The following is a 23,277-nucleotide window of genomic DNA, read 5'->3' on the forward strand; positions in this document are numbered from 1 at the left end:
CCGGTACAGTTACAGTATGTACAGTAGTGCAAGGAAGTAGTGGGTAATAAGTCCGATACAGTATGTACAGTAGTGCAAAGTAGTGGGTACTAGACCAGTTCAGCTCACCTCCTGGAGGGGTGGAGGGATGGGGGAGTTGGTTTGTGGGAGCGAGAGGGGGCGGGGGCCTGGGGGGACAGAGTTCAGCAAGGAGACAGCTGTGGGGAAGAAGCTGTTCCTGAACCTGGTGGTTCTTGTCCGGAGACTCCTGTAGCGCCTCCCAGAGGGCAGGAGGGCAAACAGACTGTGTACTGGGTGGTAGGAGTGATTACTTAACAAATGCAATGTATTACACATTATTTGTTAAAAGTAATGCATTACTTTACTTATTTACATGAATCTGCAACATCACCTGAGATGCATAGTTCTGTAATTGCTATTTAACAATACAACAGCTGACCATTTGACTGTGAAAAGGGGCAACATTTCCTTGATTATGTACGATGCTACAAGCCTGCTCATCTCTGCCTTTGTCACCTGTTGGAAATCAAGCTTTGGCTGCTGTGTCGGGGCTGGCACACACTCAGCTTGAGCATCACTCTGGGTCCAGGGGTCTTTCCCTACCAGCTTTGTGTTAGCATGTTGCCTTTGCAGGTGCTTGAAGAGATTTGATGTTGTTTTCACAGCAGTGGATAGCTGTGTCTGGCCCAGACACTGTTTGCACTTAACCATCACATTCTTGCTGTTTCATGCAGCAGATTCAAATTCTCCAGTCTATCTCCTGCACAAACTCTAGCCAAAGTCACAAGAAGTCAGGTGCCTGAAATGAAAGGCATGTTTGATGATTTTTTTTTTATCTTCCCATTATGTAGATGATTGAAGAATGTATGTTACACAAGTAATTGTTTGATCAGTAACTGAAATGTGATTACTGAATGTAGAACAATAATGCTTTACATAACTGTGTTACAGACAAATGTGATGTGATTACAGTAACACGTTATGTTAGGTTATGGTAATATTACTCTCAACACTGCATGTTATTAGTGCAATCAAAAGAGGGAAGATGCACATTTCACATCAGTTCTTTGCTGGATACTGAGTAGGAGGAATGTTGAGCACCTATTTCTGTTTCACTTACAGCGGCTGACATTATTTATATGATTACGAAAATCAGGATTTATCTGCTGGCTGTGAAACCCACATTTAGATGAGAATGAGCAATTGCTGGGCTGTTCACTACATTATGAGGTCAATTTGTTCAGGATTTATGAGAAACTATTTTGTTTTAAGCAAATCATAGCCTTTATCAAAGCTGACAGGCTTAGAGACAACTTTATGGCTGCATCATAACTACAAATAATGCCTGTCAGCCTAATAAAATGTGTTTCATAAAAATGAGTTTTGTGTCAATCACATATTGCTGAATTAGCATAGGGTTTTCTCTTGGTTGCCGGGCGTCGCAGCAGGCAGCAGTTTCCACAGAAGAGAGCTGGCTTTCCATTCCTTTTTTAACTATAATATCTGTCCCTACTGGACAAATGTCTGCTTTGTTTATGCACTGCTGCCTCCCAGGAAACACTAACTAAAGAAACACTCTATTGATCATAAAAGCAACATTCAACTGGGTTTTTTGTTGCATTTTACTGATTGTAATTATTATTAGCAGTAGAAATATAGTTGTGTTGAAGTGGACATGCTCCATTCATACATCACACTTTTTCCCTTCCCTTGCCAAGAACTTTGAATCTCTTGTGGCATGAGCATCCTACAATACTGACGGAATAAACATTACCTTAAAAAATATCTATATCTATATCTATCTATCTATCTATCTATCTATCTATCTATCTATCTATCTATCTATCTATCTATCTATCTATTTATATCTATATCTATCTATCTATCTATCTATCTATCTATCTATCTATCTATCTCTATCTATCTATCTATCTCTATCTATATCTATATATCTATATAGATATAGATAGATAGATAGATATAGATAGAGATAGATAGATAGATAGATATCTATATATATATATATATATATATATATATACAGTACAGGCCAAAAGTTTGGACACACCTTCTCATTCAATGCGTTTTCTTTATTTTCATGACTATTTACATTGTAGATTCTAACTGAAGGAATCAAAACTATGAACGAACACATGTGGAGTTATGTACTTAACAAAAAAAGGTGAAATAACTGAAAACATGTTTTATATTCTAGTTTCTTCAAAATAGCCACCCTTTGCTCTGATTACTGCTTTGCACACTCTTGGCATTCTCTCGATGAGCTTCAAGAGGTAGTCACCTGAAATGGTTTTCACTTCACGGGTGTGCCTTATCTGGGTTAATTAGTGGAATTTCTTGCTTTATCAATGGGGTTGGGACCATCAGTTGTGTTACTACACAGCCGACAGCCCTATTGGACAACTGTTAAAATTCATATTATGGCAAGAACCAATCAGCTAACTAAAGAAAAACGAGTGGCCATCATTACTTTAAGAAATGAAGGTCAGTCAGTCCGGAAAATTGCAAAAACTTTAAATGTGTCCCCAAGTGGAGTCGCAAAAACCATCAAGCGCTACAATGAAACTGGCACACATGAGGACCGACCCAGGAAAGGAAGACCAAGAGTCACCTCTGCTTCTGAGGACAAGTTCATCCGAGTCACCAGCCTCAGAAATCGCAAGTTAACAGCAGCTCAGATCAGAGACCAGATAAATGCCACACAGACTTCTAGCAGCAGACCCATCTCTAGAACAACTGTTAAGAGGAGACTGCCCCTATCAGGCCTTCATGGTCAAATAGCTGCTAGGAAACCACTGCTAAGGAGAGGCAACAAGCAGAAGAGATTTGTTTGGGCCAAGAAACACAAGAAATGGACATTAGACCAGTGGACATCTGTGCTTTGGTCTGATGAGTCCAAATTTGAGATCTTTGGTTCCAGCCGCCGTGTCTTTGTGAGACACAGAAAAGGTGAACGGATGGATTCCACATGCCTGGTTCCCACTGTGAAGCATGGAGGAGGAGGTGTGATGGTGTGGGGGTGTTTTGCTGGTGACACTGTTGGGGATTTATTCAAAATTGAAGGCACACTGAACCAGCATGGCTACCACAGCATCCTGCAGCGACATGCCATCCCTTCCGGTTTGCGTTTAGTTGGACCATCATTTATTTTTCAACAGGACAATGACCCCAAACACACCTCCAGGCTATGTAAGGGCTATTTGACCAAGAAGGAGAGTGATGGAGTGCCGCGGCAGATGACCTGGCCTCCACAGTCACCGGACCTGAACCCAATCGAGATGGTTTGGGGTGAGCTGGACCGCAGAGTGAAGGCAAAGGGGCCAACAAGTGCTAAATACCTCTGGGAACTCCTTCAAGACTGTTGGAAAACCATTTCAGGTGACTACCTCTTGAAGCTCATCGAGAGAATGCCAAGAGTGTGCAAAGCAGTAATCAGAGCAAAGGCTGGCTATTTTGAAGAAACTAGAATATAAAACATGTTTTCAGTTATTTCACCTTTTTTTGTTAAGTACATAACTCCACATGTGTTCATTCATAGTTTTGATTCCTTCAGTGAGAATCTACAATGTAAATAGTCATGAAAATAAAGAAAACGCATTGAATGAGAAGGTGTGTCCAAACTTTTGGCCTGTACTGTATATTCATTTTCAGTTCAATCTGTCAACATATGTTCAGTGGATTTGAAAAAAGCGTATGACTGTGTTCCCTGAGATAACTTGTGAGTGGTGCTGTGGGCCTGTGGGTGCCAGGGTGAGTGAGACATCTGGTTGCTGTTCTCTTGGAGTGAATACTGTGTTCACATTCTTGGCCTTAAAGCTGGGATCCAGGACACTTTTCAGTAGATAATAATGATTTCATTCATATGGGTTGTGGAGTCAGCCTACATAAGACAAACTGGCAGAATTACCATGGTTAGATTTGATGTCCATAGACTGCTCTTGAATTTTTTGACAGTGAGAGCTGAAATTGGGCTGTGTAGCAAGGTGCAGCTAGTTAGTTACTCTGCTTACTTACCCAATGAGATTTGCAGTCAGAACACACTGTGGACTGCTAATTCTTAGTATTTACACCATCATAAACATATGTTATTGGCTAACTTCATAAAGGGAGTTACAATTACCAAATGTCAAATTACCTGAGGATGCTGTTGTAGTGGGCTGCTATGCTGTATCTTCTCTTTTTTAGTGTGAGCATCATCTCAGACACATCTTGCCACCAGAGAGAGAGACAAAGTGGAGAAACTGAGTTGAGTGTTAATTCAAATAGATTCAAAATGGGCATCATTCTGCAAAAAGGGTGTGCCTTGTCCCCTGCCATGTTCATGATATTCACTGACAGGATGTCAAGGTGCAGCCAAGGTCTGGAGAGTGCCCAGTTCAGTGACATCAGGCTGACATCTCTGCTGTTTTAGAGGCGATTGATTTGGACAGTGCACATCACTGTGACATGGCCAGGACGAAGATGACGCTTCCAAATTTATGGCCATGGTTCTCTCCCATGAGAGGATGCTCTGCTCCATCCAGATGAGAGGGAGGAAATTGCACCAAGCAGAGGAGTTCAGGTATTCTCAGGGTTGTGAGACTGACCAGTTTGATTTCTGAAAATCATTTCATAACCCCGATCAATAACTCACAAGCTCGAAATGTCACAACACCTTTTGGGTGCAAAATTATACATTATTGGGATCATATGCATAGTGTGCAGAATATTTTATCATTTGGATTTCTCTAATGATGACATTAGAAACTTCCAGACATTCTTTTCACTGAACGACTGTCAGAAGCAGAGGTGCACCATTGAAGGTAGAGTATGCAGATAGCAGTGGGACTTCATCTCAAGTCACTCTCCAGTACTTGTAGTTAAAGCACTCCTTTGCTCTTCCTTTGGCTTATCCTTAGTTCTTAAAGAAGGAGCTCCATCTCTTAGGCTCTGGGTGCCAGCTAAATGAAGAGTGAAAGGTTCCGGCTCAGACTTGCCTTTTGCCTCAACACTGGGCAGAAAGATTTAATTTTGATTAATTTCTCTCAGCAACTGCCGTGGGTCTTTTGGAAAGGAGTTGATAACTCTGAAATGGAGACAAAAGGCCACCCTAGGTGATGAGCCAGTGGGAGCTCAACACCCTGACAGAGAAATGAGGTGAAGCAGCACACAGGCAGTGACACCCCATCATCACACCACTACCCATCTACAAGCCCAGGAGAATTTAACTTGCTCTTGGCTGGAATATGAAAATTACAGAGCTGCACGTACATGGAGGAGATAGAAATTATCTTGTGATTCTCAGGCCAATCTGACTTTTTTTTTCCAGTGTTGCTGTCTCCTGTCTGACATATCTCTTTAAAGTTGACAAAATTTCTGCAGTAATTTTAAGGTTTTTCCATCTCTTTTACTCATGAGAAACCTTTATTAGACCACAATCAAGTCCCCAGAAATTAGATACATGAACTATGCTTCCTCTGACCTTTACTGCATCTGCTCGAAACATGAATTGCCTGATAAAAACAAGAAACATCAGCACAATGTAACTGCTTCCAGCACAGAATTAGTCCTGTCTTTGACTCCCATGGTTTTACATAGTTCAGCGAAAGCATCGCAGACCATAGAGATGATGCCTTGAATGGGAGCACTCAGTGCGGTTACACCTCACCTTCCAGCCCCAAGATGGAGCTTTTCAATCTCCACACCTTTGAAAGCGTACATGATGTTTTAGTGGTTTCCCACCTGCGGGGTGTTGACCTTGTCAGTGGTATTTCAGGCTCTGGGGACTCCTCTCACTCGGCTGCCAGCATCTGCAGGTGGATGCAGGGAGGGGTTGTCATGGAAACAGGCCACTGAGATGGGACATGGTGCAGGCTCCAGCACACACTTTGAAAAGCTTTCATTGATAGCTGTCCCACTGAGCTGATTTCCAGCCCCTTGCTAGGCTACCCATAGCGACCACATAAAGGGGTGTCCATGCCTTACAGATAAAAGGAAGGCAATGAGTTGTTCAAAGTAGCAATATCAATGTACAGGTTTCACAATAGCCAACCGACTGCTGTCTGTTCCTCTGTCCATCATTCTCAGTGTAGGACAGAAATCTCCCTAAAGGGTCTGTGATATTTTTTGCAGCACCTCCTGACTTCTCAAGCCAAAAAAAAAAAAAAAAAAGCAGTAACATAAAAAAGTGTTTCAGCTCAGTCCATTTCTAAATTTTTTCATCGCTCTGACTGGATTTACAGTGTTACGAGGAGCTCAAAGCATGGCTACAGATGTGGAAACTGCAACCATCAATGATGAAAGGTAATTCTTCAGTCTGTACCTGACTGGTTATGTAAATGTTACTTACAGTGGAGTCATTAGAGTCAGGGAGCTATATGATAGATATGTGGATGTTTCTATTGCAAAACAACTCACTCCCAAAGGAAGCAGTTCTGTAATGCTCTCTCAGTAAAACCCCCAAGCTATTAAATAAACTAAGATGGAAGTCACACATTTGATAATATTGTTAATTTGATTAGATCCTGCACTATAAAAGTGTAGACGTTGAAAATAATTAATGATGATGGAACAGCTGCTATCTACAAAGACGAAGGTAAGAATGCTTGATAAATTGTTCATTGTTTTTATGACACAGAAGAACATTTGTCTCAATTCAAGCAATAATCGAGGAAAAGAGGGATGGAGAGAGTATGCGAGAGAACAGGAGAATGAGTATGTTGTCAGGGGAAACTAAACGGAGATCGTTTGATTGCACCACAAAGCTCGGAGCTGTCAGTCAACATCAGAAACAAACAGAGCTCCTGGCTCCCAGTGGAGATCCACTTTTCTAGACAGTGAGCCACTGAGATTGGGATTTGCATTGAGGTGGAGACGTGGGCCTCGCAGAGACATTGAAGGGTGGCAGGCAGTTCAATCCACCAACATGCATATTACTGTATCTTTGGTTTTTGCAGAGAAAGCAGATAAAGATTGCCATTTCATCTAATTTTGACGACAGAGATGAGGGGAAGAAAATGCTTATGATATTACATCGACATTACCAAGTTTAACGCCACAAGGATGGCTAATGTTCTGTGTCAGATAAGTACTGTAAATTCCATGCCACATAAAAGGTGACGAGAATATGAAACAGCTAGCATCCGGGTGATTACAGTATCAAATAATTCTGCAGTCTGCACTTGGCGTAAGTATTTATTATCCATAATCACCATCTTCTTTGATCTTGTCTCGATCACATTGTATCGCTCTAACACACTCTCTACTGTACCTTCTTCCTAATGCCCTCTGATAGAGAGGGGTTGGTATAATAAAAATGCCAGTGAGCAGGATCTGAATACAAGACATACCATTCCACCATTCCTGATTTCCTGAGTGACTCATTTCTTTGTTTTTGCAGAGTTAGATTCTCGAAGGCCTCTGGTGCAGCAGTTGAAGTCTAAAGGGGCTGGATTTTTAATTATTCTCAGATAATTGCTTTTGCAGAGGCACATACAGTATGGTTTGCATCTTCCTTTCTCTCTCTATCAGAATTTACATTTTACCCTGACACCTACATCTACACACTGTCACACTGTTTATAATATCTTAATGTAATACATGAATTTACAACACTTAATTTCCTTACATTACATTAGTACTTGTGTCTATACAGCAGAATAGCCCGGTTTAAGGGTTTCAACCTTTATTTCTACCCTGTGAATGTTTAATGTTTCTCCAAAGTAGATTCATTAAATGCATGTAAACAATTTAAAAATGACACTGATGTTGAAATCATGGTATAAAAAATATGAGGAAAGAAGATTTTATTTTAGTTGCTCCTTAATTAATAAACAACATGTTTGTGTGTAAACCACAACAAAACCAGTGATTGTATACATATTCTAGCAAAATAAAAAAGGAAATATTTGAGAAATTTAAAAAGCCTTACATCTACTTACCTAGTTCATAACATTCATATTTCTATTGCTGGTTTACAGTAGTTGCTTCGCAAACTTAAATTCTAAATCAAACTTACTGTCTGTTAATGTCCAAAAAAGTAAATGAAATAATAGCTGATACAACATTACAGAAGAATTGCTAACATTATTCAATAGACGGTATATCAAGTCTAAACGTACTTTGTCAGCTTATAGTTGAGTTGATAGACAAATTTGTATATATATTTCAGTGCACAACAGTCAACAGTTAAACTGTTTTACGAGAGAGAGAGAAAAAAAAAATTGCGGTCTCTAACAATTCTGCCAGAGCCACAAGTCATGGTGGATCAGATTTCAGTTCTCCATTTCTCACCCACACTGACAATACTCATGCTGTGCTAATCAAACAAGTACTAAAAATAAAGCACAGTGACTACCAAGTCCAGGAAGCTACACAAAGCTGCCATGTTGAGTGTCAAAAAGGGGCAAGAGGGAAAAGGCAATATGCTAAACTAAAATCTGAGATATCAGTTTGTCCTTTGCCTCAATGGGCAAAGCCGAAGGAACTGAAGAAAACAAACAAAGAAAAATCCAATTTAATTTCACTTTTACACAAAGAAGCAAGTATGTATATTTGTGCTCCTGAATGAATGGTGTCTCTGGATTTTCCATAGGTAGTAGCTCTCACCACATGTAATAGCTGCGTGTAGTGTCCACCTGGCTTGGTTTGGTCTCTGAGGACCCCTCTTTGTCCTTCTCACTGTCCGCCTCCCACAAGTTGATGAGAGGAGGGTACAACTCATTTAGTGGGATGGATGAGGTTTTCTGCATGTACTTTTTCAGGGAATGATGATAGTTTTTCCTCTTCCACCTCTTGGCAATGTACACACCCAAGGAGGCCAGGCTGACGATTGCAAACATTGTTCCCATAACCGCTGCAAGAGCAGTGTTAGTCCCTTGGTCAATTATTTCCACGGCAAAGGTTGCTTGCTTTGTTGTAACATTTACACACGACTTCTGTGTCTGTTGGTGGATATTAGAGACAGTGAGACAGACCTCGTATTCGGTCGCTGGTTGTAAATGTGTAAGGTTGTACTCATGGACATCCACAGGCACCCTGGCAGTGTAAGTGATGTGTGGGTTGTCTATTTTCATGGTGGCAGATGACCACTTAAGATTGGAGGTCATGACATTTGAATTGACTTTCCAGGAGACCAGGATTGAATGAGATTCTGTTTGTTTGACATAGATCTTCATAAGCTGAGTACTGTCTAATAGGGTACCATTTACCCGTATGGCTGTCACTCTTGTGTCAGCTCCCTCTGAATTCTGAGCCACACAGGTGTACCTGCCAGAGTCTTCTACCTGGATATGAGAAATTCTCAATGTTCCTTCACTGCTGAGGCTGTACTTGTCAGACAGGGTGTCCATCATTACCTTGTTCCCCATAGGAGTAACCCAGTAGATTTCTGGCTCAGGCTGGGACATGGCGCGGCAGTCCAAGTCCACAGTCATGCCAATGTCCAGGTCAAGGTGGCTGGGGAAGGTGTCATGGGAAATCATGGGCAGACATTGTTCCACTGATTCCTTCTGGAGCACCTCCCTCACATGCTGACCTCTTACCTCTGTTGGGATGGCACAGAGCATGGACAGCGGTTCCATAAAGCGAATGCTTGTTTTATTGGAGCTCATCCACTGGATAACACAGTCACAGCGAAGTGGATTGCTGTGGATGCTGATTTCTCGCAGGTTGGGCAGAGTTTCGACTGTGGAGTGGTAGAGGGCATTCAGGGCGTTGTTGTTCAACATAAGGCTCTCCAGGGCTGGAACATCACGAAAGGCCTGACGGTTAATGTAAGAGAACTTGGGGTTATTTGTAGCCTCCAGCTTGGTGAGCTCAGGAAGGTTGTCTAGAGCATAACGGTCAATAGAGACAAGTTCACCCATGTTGTTAATACCTAACTCTTTCAGTCTCAGCATGTTCTTGAAATCTCCCTCCTGAATCTTGTGCACAGGGTTTTTGTTCAGATCCAAGAATTTGAGATTAGGTAGTTTCTGCAAAGCTCTCTGAGGAACTCTGACCAACTTATTGTCATAGAAAGAGAGGCTCTCAAGATTGTCAAGTCCCACAAAGGCATTTCCGGGGATGTCTGTTAAATCCATTCCTGCCAAAACCAAACTTCTCAGGTTACCCAGTGGCTTGAAGTTAAAGTCCATTATTCCAAGAACTGGGTTCTCCCCAATCATGAGGATCTCTAGACTGGGTGTAGAGTCAAACCAGCGGCTATCAATGGCCTTGAGCTTGTTAGAGTTGAGGTGAAGCCTGAGCAGGTTGTGGAGCCCAGAGAAGGCATTGGCGGAGATCATGCTGATCTGATTGTGGTTGATGTAGAGCTCCTGCAAGTTGTTGAGGTCCTGTAGGCAGTAATCGGGCATTTCTGTGATCTGGTTTTCCTCCAAGTGTAGGGTGGTGAGCTGGGACATGTTGGCCAGGCCCACATCCCGAATGTTGCTAAAGTTGTTCTGGGACAAGTCCAGCTCAGTCAGGTTAAAGAGTTGTTCCAGCTCTTCACTGGTCCTAGCAATGTAGTTACTCTGCAGGAGGAGAACCTGTGTGTCGCTGGACAGGTTACCTGGGATGCGTGTCAGGCGCAGGTCATTGCAGTCCACAGTAATTGCTTCTCTGTAGGTGGACTGTGGAGTAAACCAGGGTCGGATCTCACACACACACAGCTGGGGACACTCATTGCTCTGGACAAAAGATAGTCCAGTAGATACCAGGATAAGGCCAGTGAACAACTGCCCTAGAAGACAGTAGTCTAACCTCCTTCTAGCCATGCTGAGGAGGGACAGGAAGAGGGGCAGATGACCTTGGGAGATAGTGTGTTACAGTCATCAACCAGACTTGCCACTAATTAGTTCTTTCAGCCCAGTAAAATGGACAGGATTTGTGATCCAGTGTGCAGTTTCTCTTGCAGCAAGATCTTGGGAGGAGCAGGATAAATCTAGAAAGGAAAGAAAAAAGTGGCATTAAAAAAGGAAACTAACAATCTCTGTCCCACTTGTATAATGACAATGGTGTACTGTACGGAAAAGTTATGTTTTAATGCCATAGTAACACTTACTAAATTATGAAGTAACATTATTTGTTCCTTGTAACTGTAGTAATTACTTAGACAAAAGAGTGGCTAAGAAGAACAACTGTTCAAAATATTCTTGTGAGATTTTGAGGTATACACAGTATCATCGGCTTGGAGAAAATGCTAGATCAGCTCATTACAATGCATACACAATAGAGAAAACACTGTTCTGAACTACTTGGAAACAGATCAAATTCCATTGAGGGCTTTCATCTATCCAACAGGCCCATAAGGACTTGATCATTAGCTTCTCCGAACATCATTAAATACTGTGAGATATTAGTATGTGTCATGCCTCAAAGAAAAGAAAGAAAAAGATATGCATCTTAATCTTTTTAATGAAGCATCCTCAGCATTCTGAATTTGGGGCAAACATGAAAATAAAGTTTTCAGCAGTTTTAGGATCCCCCCCCCCCCCCCCCCCCCCCCCCCCCCCCCCCCCCCCCCCCCCCCCCCCCCCCCCCCCCCAAAATGATTGGGTAGAGAATGGAGAATTTCAAAACTTTAAGTAGTTTCTATAACTCTAAGACATTTTTTTTGGTCAAAGATAGGGATTTCAGGAAGGGGTTGCGAGATGACTAGAGACCCTTATCTAGCCCAGTTACTTGGTTCAGCGGAGGGGAACTCCTGAGAGGTGCACTGGGCATCTGCTAGCCCATATGGCACTAACACTAACTCCAATGACTTGGAAGATAAAGCATTAACTCTGGCTAACAATAGGCAGCTTTTCATCAATGCCAATGCCACATTCCACACCCCTTCGCCACAGTGCATGATTACATGGAACAGGATTATCATGCAAATGGTGAATGATGATTTGGTGTAGAGTGTGTCTTTGTCATGTTTCTTTTCTCTCTCTTTTATATCAGATATGCCCCCTACCCATTAATTCTGTTCACATACACACACATGCACTTGTGCAACTGTCTTATCCCTTATCATTGTTGAAGAGGAGCTTTATTAACAGGTTTAGGTTGGCAGAATTTCTTTAACAAACCTGTGCACTTGCAGTATCGTGTATGTGACATGGGAGCAGCACTTAAGAGATCCCATTACACAATTAGATGTATTTACTAAAGGAAGTACCCCACCTAGAGTAGAGCCATACGGCAGCACCATAGCACCCTGGCCTTCTCAACCATACAGCTATACGGTCAACACTCGCTTAAGAAGATAGTGCTTAAGAGGCTTTCAAACAAGAGAGCTGACTAATTCATCTGAATGCAAACTGCCTGGCAACAGGGCCAGAGAGACAGGAAAAAGTCTGTGCTCCTCCTGTGCTGAGGATTTCCCATGAGAGAGGGTGGAGCATGGGTGAAATAAGGGTAATGCATACAGCATCTTTAAGCTAAAGCAGCGTATATGGTCAAGATTGACTGTGTCAATCAGGATTAGTGGATGAAGATGCTGAGGTGGAGATTAGCTTGAGGTAGTGTAATGGGTTCAAACCCAGAGGAGAGAAACAGGTCACTGTGCACTTTAATTAAAGCCCACACATCAAGGGAATCTACACCAAATTCAGCTATAGACCAAGTGAAGCGTAAATTCACCTTGTCACAAAATGAATGACTAAAATGCTTGTTAGCTTGTTTCGTCGTGACTGAAAGAGTGAATGTGCTTTTTCCATTCAGGGGTTTGAAAAGGGAACAAAAAATCTTTCAGTGGTCTAAGGTATATTGATGAGTATACTGATACAGGTACAGTTCTTACTTATGCTGATTATACTACAGTCACAAGATGTTTTTATTACTTTTGCATAGCTAATTAAGTTACTGTGATTTTTCTCAGAACAAATGGCAGTTTTATTTTATAAGATGTAGAGAAATAGGAAAATGTTTAAATGTCTCAAATGCATACTAACAGAATGGTGCTATTTTCTCTATTATAAGAACATAAACTGTTGAAGTGGTCACATTTTTTATATTTAAATTAGTATGTCATAACTGTGAAAAGTAAAACTGTATAAATATAATAGTTCTCTGTTGACTCAATACTATATTTCTTAATCTTTGTTTAAGACATTGTTCACTAAAAAGTCAAGAATATTTTCATTTAAATCATCGAATGTTTTTAAAATTCGAGAACAGGTTAGAAGTGGCTCTCATGAAACTTTGGACACTTCGGATTTCCACAAAAAAGAAAAACACCAAAAACTGGAGATGAGAAGGTTTTACATGACAAGAATATGCACTTTTTGGAAAAACATGATATTGTAAGATTTAGAGCATTTAGCCATTTGTCATACAATACTTTTCAAAACATATATATCAAGTGTGTGAAGATGTGATAACTAAAAGAAACAGATGAGGTTTAAAATTGTAAGTACTGATCCATGATTGTGTGCTATCACATGTAACAATGTGATAGCAAAAAAAAAATGGGGGTCAGCTTCATCTCTTATCTAATTAGAAGTCTCATCAATAAAAAAAACCTAGCCCAAAAAAAAAGGCATAACAGATCTGGGACATACGTAGAAGATGGAGCCATTATATTAACTCATATTACAGTTATATGAACATTTCATCCTCATTGTTCTTAACTTTTTGGTCCCCACTGATACTGGACAGATAAAACTTACACTACTGAGAAATTCCACAGCTGAAATTTTCAAATTGCACTTCCGACGGTGCAACAACCTCTACTGAGACGATAGATGAAGGCAGTGTCAGCCATCACACTGGTTCTGCTCTCAACAACAACAAACTAAGCTGTCTGGGATATCCTGACACAGCCTCAACTGGTCCCTGGTGACCCGGCCAGCGGCGAGGAGCCAAAGGAAACCTTAAAAAACACAACAGGGGGGGAGAACACGAAACAAGACAACACACAGCCAACGGAAGAAAGGCAGGAAGCAGAGGGCCCAGAGGTTTTAAGCACAGCCACCTTTGAACCTGAATGGGATGCTTCACATGAAATCCAAAGCTGCACATATAAACAGTGTAGGACGTCAGTTATCCACACCTGCTGGAGGATATAAGATCACTTCGTAATGGCTGGTAAATTTGATTTTCTCTGAGCATGACTGTAGGGAAGCATTTCCTAAACAGGTGCACACACAAAAACACGAGAGTCTGAGTCAGGGCCATTGTCACAGAATTGGTCATGGACATATCACCCTAAAAAAAAAAAAAAAAAAAAAAAAAAAAAAAAAAGCTGCGCTTTAACACCTTTGTTAGGCCCCTGCACCTTTGATTTACGAACATTATGGATCTGTAACATGAATAAATTTAGTGTCTTGGGCAAAATAACAAATTTATTATCGATAAAGTATGCTTAGTTTTCAGCTTTGAGGCCATCCTGCTGTGATTCCCTAACCTACTTTTCTGCACTTGTACTGATATTATTTTTTTCTCTTATTTTTTCTCATCCAGCATCCTCTCATCACAATAAGTTTAAAAGAGCTCATGCTAGAGAGATATTTTTGGCTCTTGGACTCAAGGATGTGATTTTTTAAAATTACAATACCACCAGACTGATATACTTTTGCTTCATACAGATATTTTCTCGCGCTGTTGTGCTTATTTTGAATAGTAACTGGACAATATCATGCCAGTTACTACAGCGGGTCTTGATTTCATGCACAGTCCACATGCAGCCGAGCTGAGGACCGCTCCTCTATGGCCTGAATGGCCACAGGTAACAAGAGCATTTGTGCTGCTGTTTCCACTCCGGCAGCATGTGACAGCCATGGAAATGCTCAAATTCCCTTCATGCCGTGAAAGTAGACACCTGTCATTTCCATTTGAAAAACTGTCACTTTTCGAGTTAGACTCAGTGTCCACTTGTTAATTGACATTCTGACATGTGGCTTTTACATAATGTTTAAATAAGTGACCACCGAAAGACATTACCTAAAAATAATCAGACATCCTCGCAGTCAGTTCAAACACCGCATACACTTTTCTCATAAAGTGTCTGTGTTGGATGTTGTGGCATGAACCCCATTTTAGCTATAAAGAGATAATGAATGGACTATGTGCCTATAAATGTGTGATAATGACAGTAACTGCAGTCCTGAAGTCATGCTACAAAAACCATGGAACATGAAGTGACTACTGCACACCAAAAAGCGTGTTTTTACTAAGACGTTTGGAGGAAAAACTCCTTTAACAAAGGCTTGTGGAGGTTAAAGCCTGATGAGCACAGATTTAGCATGCTGCGTAGGGTTCATGATGCTGTGATGACATAACTGCACAGACAGTACTGGTGATTGCATTGTATTGTATTGTAGGACGTGAGTAAAACTGGAGAAAAGGCACATGCATACAAATTGGGATGTTCACAAATATGTGAAAAAGAGGATTCTTTAGAAAAGCTGATGAGATTTTCCCTCTTTGTGGACATCAAGGCTGTGGTGTGTACTGAGAAGTTCTTTTTTTTATGTGACAAATGTTTACTTTCCAAGTCCTATGAGCCCAGTAAGTAATCCAAACTGAGATGTGAGTGATGGAAGACATGAAAGCCCATCTCCTAATTCAGACATCTCAATAAACAAGATAAGACCTCCCTCTGAAACATCCCCAAATGATTTCCAGGGCTCCATTTTCGACTCCCTGTCGAGGTCTGTTTGACGACACGCACACTCATAGTCAAGGAAAAGTTTCTTTGAATGTGACAAAAACTGAGTGTGACATGGGGAAATGAAAATGAAATTTATGCTGGATAACATGAGTCTTACATTAGGGGTGTGTTTGCAGTGTTTTCTGTGAAAGCACATAACCTCACTAAGCTGAAGAGTGCCTGTGGGTTGTAGTTTATTCATTTACAGATGATAAAAGGAGATAAAAAAAAAAGAAAGAAAGAGGGGAAAATAAATTACAGATGGCACAGGTGAGATAAACAACCCAAAGGGGAGTTTATAAAAACACCTTAAATGCAACAAAGGAGCAACTGAAAAAAATTACATCTATGTATCTATATGTATTTATATATGTATGTATGTATATCTAATATGTGTGTGTGTGTGTGTGTGTGTGTGTGTGTGTGTGAATACCTATATATCTACATCTACATCGATATATATATATATATCTATATCTATATCTATATCTATATATATATATCTATATCTATATATAGATATAGATATATAGATATAGATATAGATAGACACACACACACACACACATATAGCTATATATGTCAGGCAGAAAATTCCTATCATTGTCTGTGTTGCTCCTCTGCTGCTCACTATCTCAGTATCCATCTCAGCTCTCCTGCCAAAAAACTAATAAATAAATACAAAAAATACCTGGGGAACTGGGCTGCCCACTCTTGTTTAAAATTACAAAGAAAAAAAAAAGTAGTCTCATGGGAAACACTCATGAGTGGCTCCCAATCTCTAATTTGACTCCGGCACATAAATGAAAAGTTACACCTCGCTAGGAGACTAACTTTCAGGTAATGTAACATTGTGCCAGGCAATTAGTACATTATAACAAAAGAAGCACTTCCCTTTAAAGTTGCTAACACATCACAGATTGAGGAAGGCTGTCAGCTTGCATCTTATCACGTACACACTGCTGAATTTCACACTTGTGCATGTGTGCGTACACACGATGATTTCTCATTAGGTAACTTTCTTTGGCTCCTCTAGTCTGAGATGACTGAGCCACTTCATCACGAGCAACGCAAACACGGTTCTGACTGAAGAGCAGCTCGAATGCTACTTCTCCCCGTTTATTTCACCACAACCGAGGCTTGTTTAGGGCTCAACACACTCTTAACTGGAGGTCATCGGCTTTTCTACCATCTGAATGAGATGAGTTCTCACAGTTTTACTCACACAACATTTTCAAAGAGGAACAGAGGCACTAGTCTACTGGCTGGAAAAATACAATGGTTGAGCAGAGCCAAACAACCAGGCTAAGAAGCATTAGACTGAAAAAGTGAGGCGTAAGAGGTAACAAACATGAAGCCTTGTGCTCTTTGTTATGACAGAAAAACTCACTTTATCCTCACTTTACTTTTTGGGATAACTAGCAACATGTTAGCTTTTCAATTCAAGTATTTAAGCACTTTTGTAAGTACACTTTACTTTTTTGGTGCAAAAAACTGCATGTAGGCTGTGTAGGTTTCCTGTGTTCAGCTGAGCCAGTAAACACTAACTAAGATTGTCCTCTTTTTTCTTTCTTTTTCTTTTTTTTTTTTTTTGGCATTTCCACTTTATTCAATAGTGACAGTAGAGAGAGAGACAAGAAAAGCAGGCAAGAGAGAGGGAATGACATACAGCAAAGAGCTCAGCTTGGGATTGAACACGGGCCGCTGTGGTTAGGATTAAGCTTTGATAAATGGTACGCATTTACAAAGGTCTTAACATCATGGAGGCATGCCTACTATTTTGAATTTGTGGGTAAAAACAACTACAGTGTTAAGGTGGTAAGACAATGCAATTGTAAAGGGTACTCTGTGTTTCTCAGTAGAAACCATTTTAATGTAAGGAGTTACTTTTATGGCAGTGACATCGTAAAAATGAACTTTTAAGCTCTGGGTGTGCTAGTTAGCGAGCTTGCTGAACTTCCACAGTCATGAATGCCACGGTCATAATTGGCAACATTATTTTAGAAGCTAATTGCCATTTGTATATGTTATTAATGTTTTAATCAGGGTTCCATCCTTACCAGTTGGTTAACTTGTGCCCTGGGAAACTGTGGCTCTTTGGCTCCACCTAAAGAGTTTTATCTCAACCAATCAGATTATTTCTCAGAAAAATATCTGCATGTCTAAATTGCTAAATTGAGTTTTACGTGTATATAATTACATGCAACATGTTTATCTCATCAAAATGAGACATAAGTGACTTAAGCCAACTCCCATGCCACGACCTGTTGCCTCTGGATGACGACAAAGCTCCTGAGGACAGTTACAGTACACGGTGATTTCCCAGGAGAGCACAGAGGGCAGGATGAGCTGAACTGCTGCTGCGCCTGTGTCTCTGTGACCTAGCCCATCGCACAAGAGACTAATGCCTTTTAGCCATTCTTACAGGAATAATAGCCTGCGCTCAGACACCCTCTCCTCCCTCCTCCACTCCCTTCCCCCACCTTTCACCCCCCCGACACCACCCACTCACCCACCCAGGCTAGACCCTCAGGACCTCGATCACTCCTCTGTGGGGGAGGGTGGTGGAGTTTTCTGTGCATCTCACTGAGTTCATTGGACAGACACACACACACACGCACGCACAGACACACGCACGCACGCACGCACGCACACACACATGCCCTATTAACAGGCCTTTGTCACTGTGAAAACACCAAAACAAACAAACAGACAAACATACGTGTTGTGTAGCTGTGTAGTATAGGCGAAGTGTGTGTGTGTGTGTGTGCGCGTGTGTGTGTGTGTGTGTGTGTGGGAGGGGGGGGAGAGGAGGGGCACAGGAGTGAGGAAAAAAAAAAAAAAAAACAGGAACCACACAGATGATTAGCAGCACCTTGCTGATCTCGCCCCATCCTGCTCATTCAGTTTTGAGAAATGGTTTAGCCTCCTGCTCACTTCTAAATCTGCTCGTATGAATGAGCCTGCGACATTAGAGGGGCAAAGAGCTCCGAGTTACAAATGAGACATTCAGCATCTTGGGGGGAAAAAAACAATTTGGCTGAGGTTCTTGGGGAGAAAAAAAAATGCAAACAAAAACCTGACTCCATAGCATGAAAGCTGATGAAAGTGTAACATTTTAGAGAATAAAATAATGTTATGTCTTTGATTTACGCAGTTCATAATATAATATCTTTGTTAGCATTTTCATCGCAGGAGAATTAGTCAATATTCAAAACACTTTTATGTGACCTAGAGGCAGAGAAGACACTCAGCACTTTACTTTGAAGAGACACAGGGTGGATGCCAGAGGCCATAAATGAATGCTGCTGATCCAGTCGCCTACAAGTGATGCTCAGGAGACTTTACAGAAATCCTCCCGATGCGCATTAAAATCTTGGGAATAAAAAACATTTGGGCTTCAGGAGGTTAACCTTTAAATATTCCTCTGCCCAAAGTTAAGTGATGCAAGTCAGCAGCGGAGTCTCCATCACAAAAGCGCAACAGCTGCAGCGACAGAAGAAGCGTTTCTGAGCCACAATGGACCCCCTGCCAATGCAACCTCATTCTCGCTACAACATCTAATAAAGGGGCTTGTCTCTTCCTGAAGAAGACTCCGCGACTTTTGCTTATAATGGAGGAACCGAGACATCAGCCGACATACTTTAACATTAATATGCAAATCACACTGACACAACGTTGCGCACACCATACGCAGCCTCGGCTGGAACCGCAAGTGGTGCCGCAGGAAAATCAAAGTTTGTTTTCTGTGGCATATCATTTGACGCATTGTGTGGCATTGATTCATCTGATCAAATATTTACCACAATCTGTGGCCGTGAATAACTTAATAGGCTAATGTCATTGTAACGGCAAGGCAAGGAATATCAGATGCCTGGCCGTGCAAAGTGATAATCATGCAATCCTGCTACTACATATTCCTAGGTTGACCAAGATTGCATTATCAAGTATTTTGGTTACATGCCCTTGAGTGTGTCTGTATCCTAAATGCACCTTAACTCATCCCTATGCCCTTGCAGAGATTTTATGAATGGAAAACAGACTGAAATAGCGCATCCATGATCATCAATACACAAAAAACACCACTATTCTTCCATAACGTTTAACTGAGGGATTGGGTGATATAGCTACCAAACATATTGTCACCCTCATAACATCATTTCACTTGTTTTTTCCCCTCTCTTTCCTTGCAGGAGAAAATGCAGCCTGTGTAGAAACTAACAGGCGACAGCATTGGAAACCCTGCTTTTCCTAAGTGGTCTCACCTTGTTGGCATTCCAGTCTGACGTTCCCAAACGCACCGGTCCTTTATCCAGATAGCCTACAGCTACGCGTTAATAAATAGCAATAAATAAGATAAATATTTCTTCGTTAAGTAAACGGCCTCATCAAATAGCAAAAATATATATTCCTTTGTCCTACGGGTTCAGCCGGCGGCTATTTACAGCGATTTGTCGTTTCTGTATCCGATCAGATGTGAGTCCCAAAGCGCCTCGGAGAGCGGCATGGTGCGGTCTGCAGACGGATCTCCAACCTGCAACCCACCGACCGGTTTGTTGCCCCGATGTGCCTCCTCTCCGCTCCCTGTGCTCCTCCTGTGGATAGGGGAGAAAAATGATAACAACACCTGGCGCTGTCCAGACCAGTCAGCTGATCCCCGCGCAGGCTATTGGCTGAGAGCGACTGTCTGTCACTGTCGGCCAAGCAAAGCAGAGCACCATCTGCTCCAGGCTTGTAGTGATGAGAACAAAGGCAGGAGCAGGAGCAGGGCGGCGGGGCGGCGGCGGCGGCGGCGTGGGCCGAGGAGGGGAGACACACCAGGGGTTGGGGGCGGGGGTGGGGGCGACATGTTTTTTTTTTTTTTTTTTTTCTTCTTCTTCTGGTAGAAGAAAAGTCTCCCTACCCGGTCTGCTCCTCCATCCTCAGCCTTTTAACAGGGCCTTCTGCCTGGTGCCAAGATTTGCTTCACTTTGTCAAGAGGACAATGTGCCAGTGCAATCCTTTGTTTTACTGTTAATAGAGGAACATCTGTGATCTGTGATTTCTTTATAGTTGTAATAGTATTAGTAGTAACAGTATAGTTGTTGTTGTGGCCTTGAAGTTCAGGAGTGTGAGTGGAAGTGTTGTGAATAATGAAAAAAAAAAAAAAACAGCTCATATAGCAGTGATGCATACAGCACTTATCACAGTTCACAAAGCACTTTATAAGAATGCAATACAAATACAAATAAGAGATCCATGTACCCATTTCATGAAATCCTTTATCCTTGCTGGTCTAAAGTGTCGGGTAGGTCTTTCTGGTGCACAGAAAGTGATGCATTTTGACATTTACATTACATTTTTGTGGAAAAATCCAAAATCCCAAAGGAACTGTATTTAGCATGAGCAGCAATAACCAGCATGGCTCAACAGGTAAAGAGAAGAGCACTATCCTCAGAAACTCAAACTTCATCTGAAAATCTAGGGAAACACATCTCATAGAACTGGATTCACTGTTTAGGTCCTTTCAAATGACTCCACCACATTATTGGATCACCATTTCCAGAAAGGGTAAAGATTATTCAATTTCTCCCTGGGGATCAATAATTGATCTGATTCTGATTCTCGCTCTTGACAAGTGTAGGTGCAAAACACATAAAAAGAATGTGGAGGAAGATGTTACTATGCAAAAAAAAACAAAACAAAAAAAAACAAACAGTGTCCAGTTAGTGCGAATTAAATCAATATTCCACATGTTTGTGAGATATATATATATATATATATATCAATCAAAAAGATACATATCTATATGTATATGTATATATATATATATATATATATATATATATATATATATATATATATATATATATATATATATATATATATATATATATATATATATATATATGTATACATATACATATAGATAAAGATATGTATCTTTTTGATTTGGAAAGACACAATGAATACTTTAAAAGAGCATGCAATGCTAAACTGAGCTGTCCGTCTTCAAATCCATGTTGCAGTCTGATTGCATGTCAGCTGAGTCACATATATGGGCAAAAGCATCTTTCATCACTCTGTTCCACGTGCTAGTTACAGTAATGTTGTGCCTTGCCTTCCCACAGCTGCCCTGCTGGAACATTTCTTCAGATTTTACTACGCTCTGAGCCACAATATTGCCATAGAGACAGAGCATCCCAGAATAGCAATACTGCTTCTGTTCACACATTGCCATATGCCTTAATATTGCTGGAACAGAAAAGTGTGAAAAGGACTTTTGTTTGACAAGTGATTTCTACAGTGGTGTAGTGGAGGGTATAGGCAGATACTGAGTGTCTCTGGCAATTTAGAGTATATCCACCAATCAGCCTAATTAGAATATATAAGAGAGCATACACACCACAGCAATAACTACTTAGAAGATGTTGCCAAAAACAAAAACAAAAAACAAAACAAAAGAAAACAAGAAAGGCTAACTTTCAGACTGATGCTTGACTGAAGTGATTTAAAACATGATATTCAATTAGATACGCAAAGATTTTTCCAGCAGGGCACTCGACTGAGAAGGTGCCTTGATAGCAAATGGGTCAGGTCAATGTCAGGCTTAGTCAGCAAGGCCCAGTTCAAAGATTTTTTAGGGCACCCAGAGGACTGCAATGTAACTGTAAGACAAGTATCGCATGATCGCATGATGATAAACTGTTGAAATCAGTTGCATTTAATTAGTGAACAAATACACTGTGTAATATCAAAATCTACACTGTCAACGATTGCATTTTATTACCTAAAAATGATATACTCTAGGTCACCAGTTTCTTCTTCAGTAAGCAGTGTAAAATGGCCAAAGTATATCAGCATTTGTATACCTACAAGCAACAAAATAGATACCCAATCAACGCAGTAATCAGAGTACAGAAAGTAGGCCCTCAGATTAAGCAGTATCATGCTATGACCTTTGAGCATAAATTCAGCAGAATACAGGATCACATTAAGCTGGTGCTCAAGCTGAAAAGCATCCTAGTGTAGCTCCATTAGCATTTGTGCAAGCATGTATGATGGCATCAGTAAAGCATTAGCATGATATGAAGAATCCATTTGCCTAGGGTTGCACTGAGACAAAGAGATTATAAACCCTCTCTTGCCATGAGTACAGCAGCTGAATATGCTACATCTGCTTCTACGGAGGCCTGTTGCCATGTCCTAAAGTGCATGGCAACCGCAAGAAAGCCAAATGAGATGTGAAAGGGTTGAAGTGGGGGCCCTGCATGAATAATTGCTCTTCAATTCACATCCTCATAGCCTAATCCTCCCCTCAAATCTGAATGCTATTGAACATCTCATTTTTATACATTTTGAGCAAATCATGAAGCATGAACATCATCTTAGCTGTTGTGAAGTTTCTCAAAAACACTTGTTACAGTGTTCTTGATATGGTGACAGAACTGGTTATTGGCTATTGCTTTCTCTTGATGTAGCTTCATGGAAAGTTGCATGAAGTGTCCTCTAGGGTAAATTTGCTCCATGAGTGTCTTTCATTTGAAGCACCACCATCCTAATGCATTCCTTCACATGAGAGACCGGCGTGTTCTTGAAATTTTGGTTGTGGGAGCCTAGGCAAGCTTAACTGCAAAGGCATAAACTCTTATTTCACACATATTTTGGATTTAGACTGAATA

The 23,277-nt window shown here is 41.0% G+C and overlaps 1 protein-coding gene across 1 annotated transcript; it reads right to left on the reverse strand.

Moving 5' to 3' along the window:
• Positions 1-7,769: 7,769 nt before the first annotated feature.
• On the reverse strand, positions 7,770-20,201 carry lrrn1 (leucine rich repeat neuronal 1). Its single transcript, XM_030052581.1, has 2 exons — positions 19,882-20,201; positions 7,770-10,921 (listed from the first exon to the last, which is right to left on the reverse strand). The coding sequence occupies exon 2, from the start codon at positions 10,752-10,754 to the stop codon at positions 8,601-8,603; it is 2,154 nt and encodes a 717-aa protein (XP_029908441.1). The 5' UTR covers positions 10,755-10,921; positions 19,882-20,201; the 3' UTR covers positions 7,770-8,600.
• Between the last annotated feature and the right edge of the window lie 3,076 nt (positions 20,202-23,277).

The sequence above is a fragment of the Myripristis murdjan genome, chromosome 5 (genome assembly GCF_902150065.1).
Source record: "Myripristis murdjan chromosome 5, fMyrMur1.1, whole genome shotgun sequence".
Lineage (NCBI taxonomy): Eukaryota > Metazoa > Chordata > Actinopteri > Holocentriformes > Holocentridae > Myripristis > Myripristis murdjan.

What these genes read in the sequence shown, in the direction of transcription:
- lrrn1 (XM_030052581.1), bottom strand. Translation starts at nt 10,754, where the DNA reads ATGGCTAGAAGGAGGTTAGACTACTGTCTTCTAGGGCAGTTGTTCACT.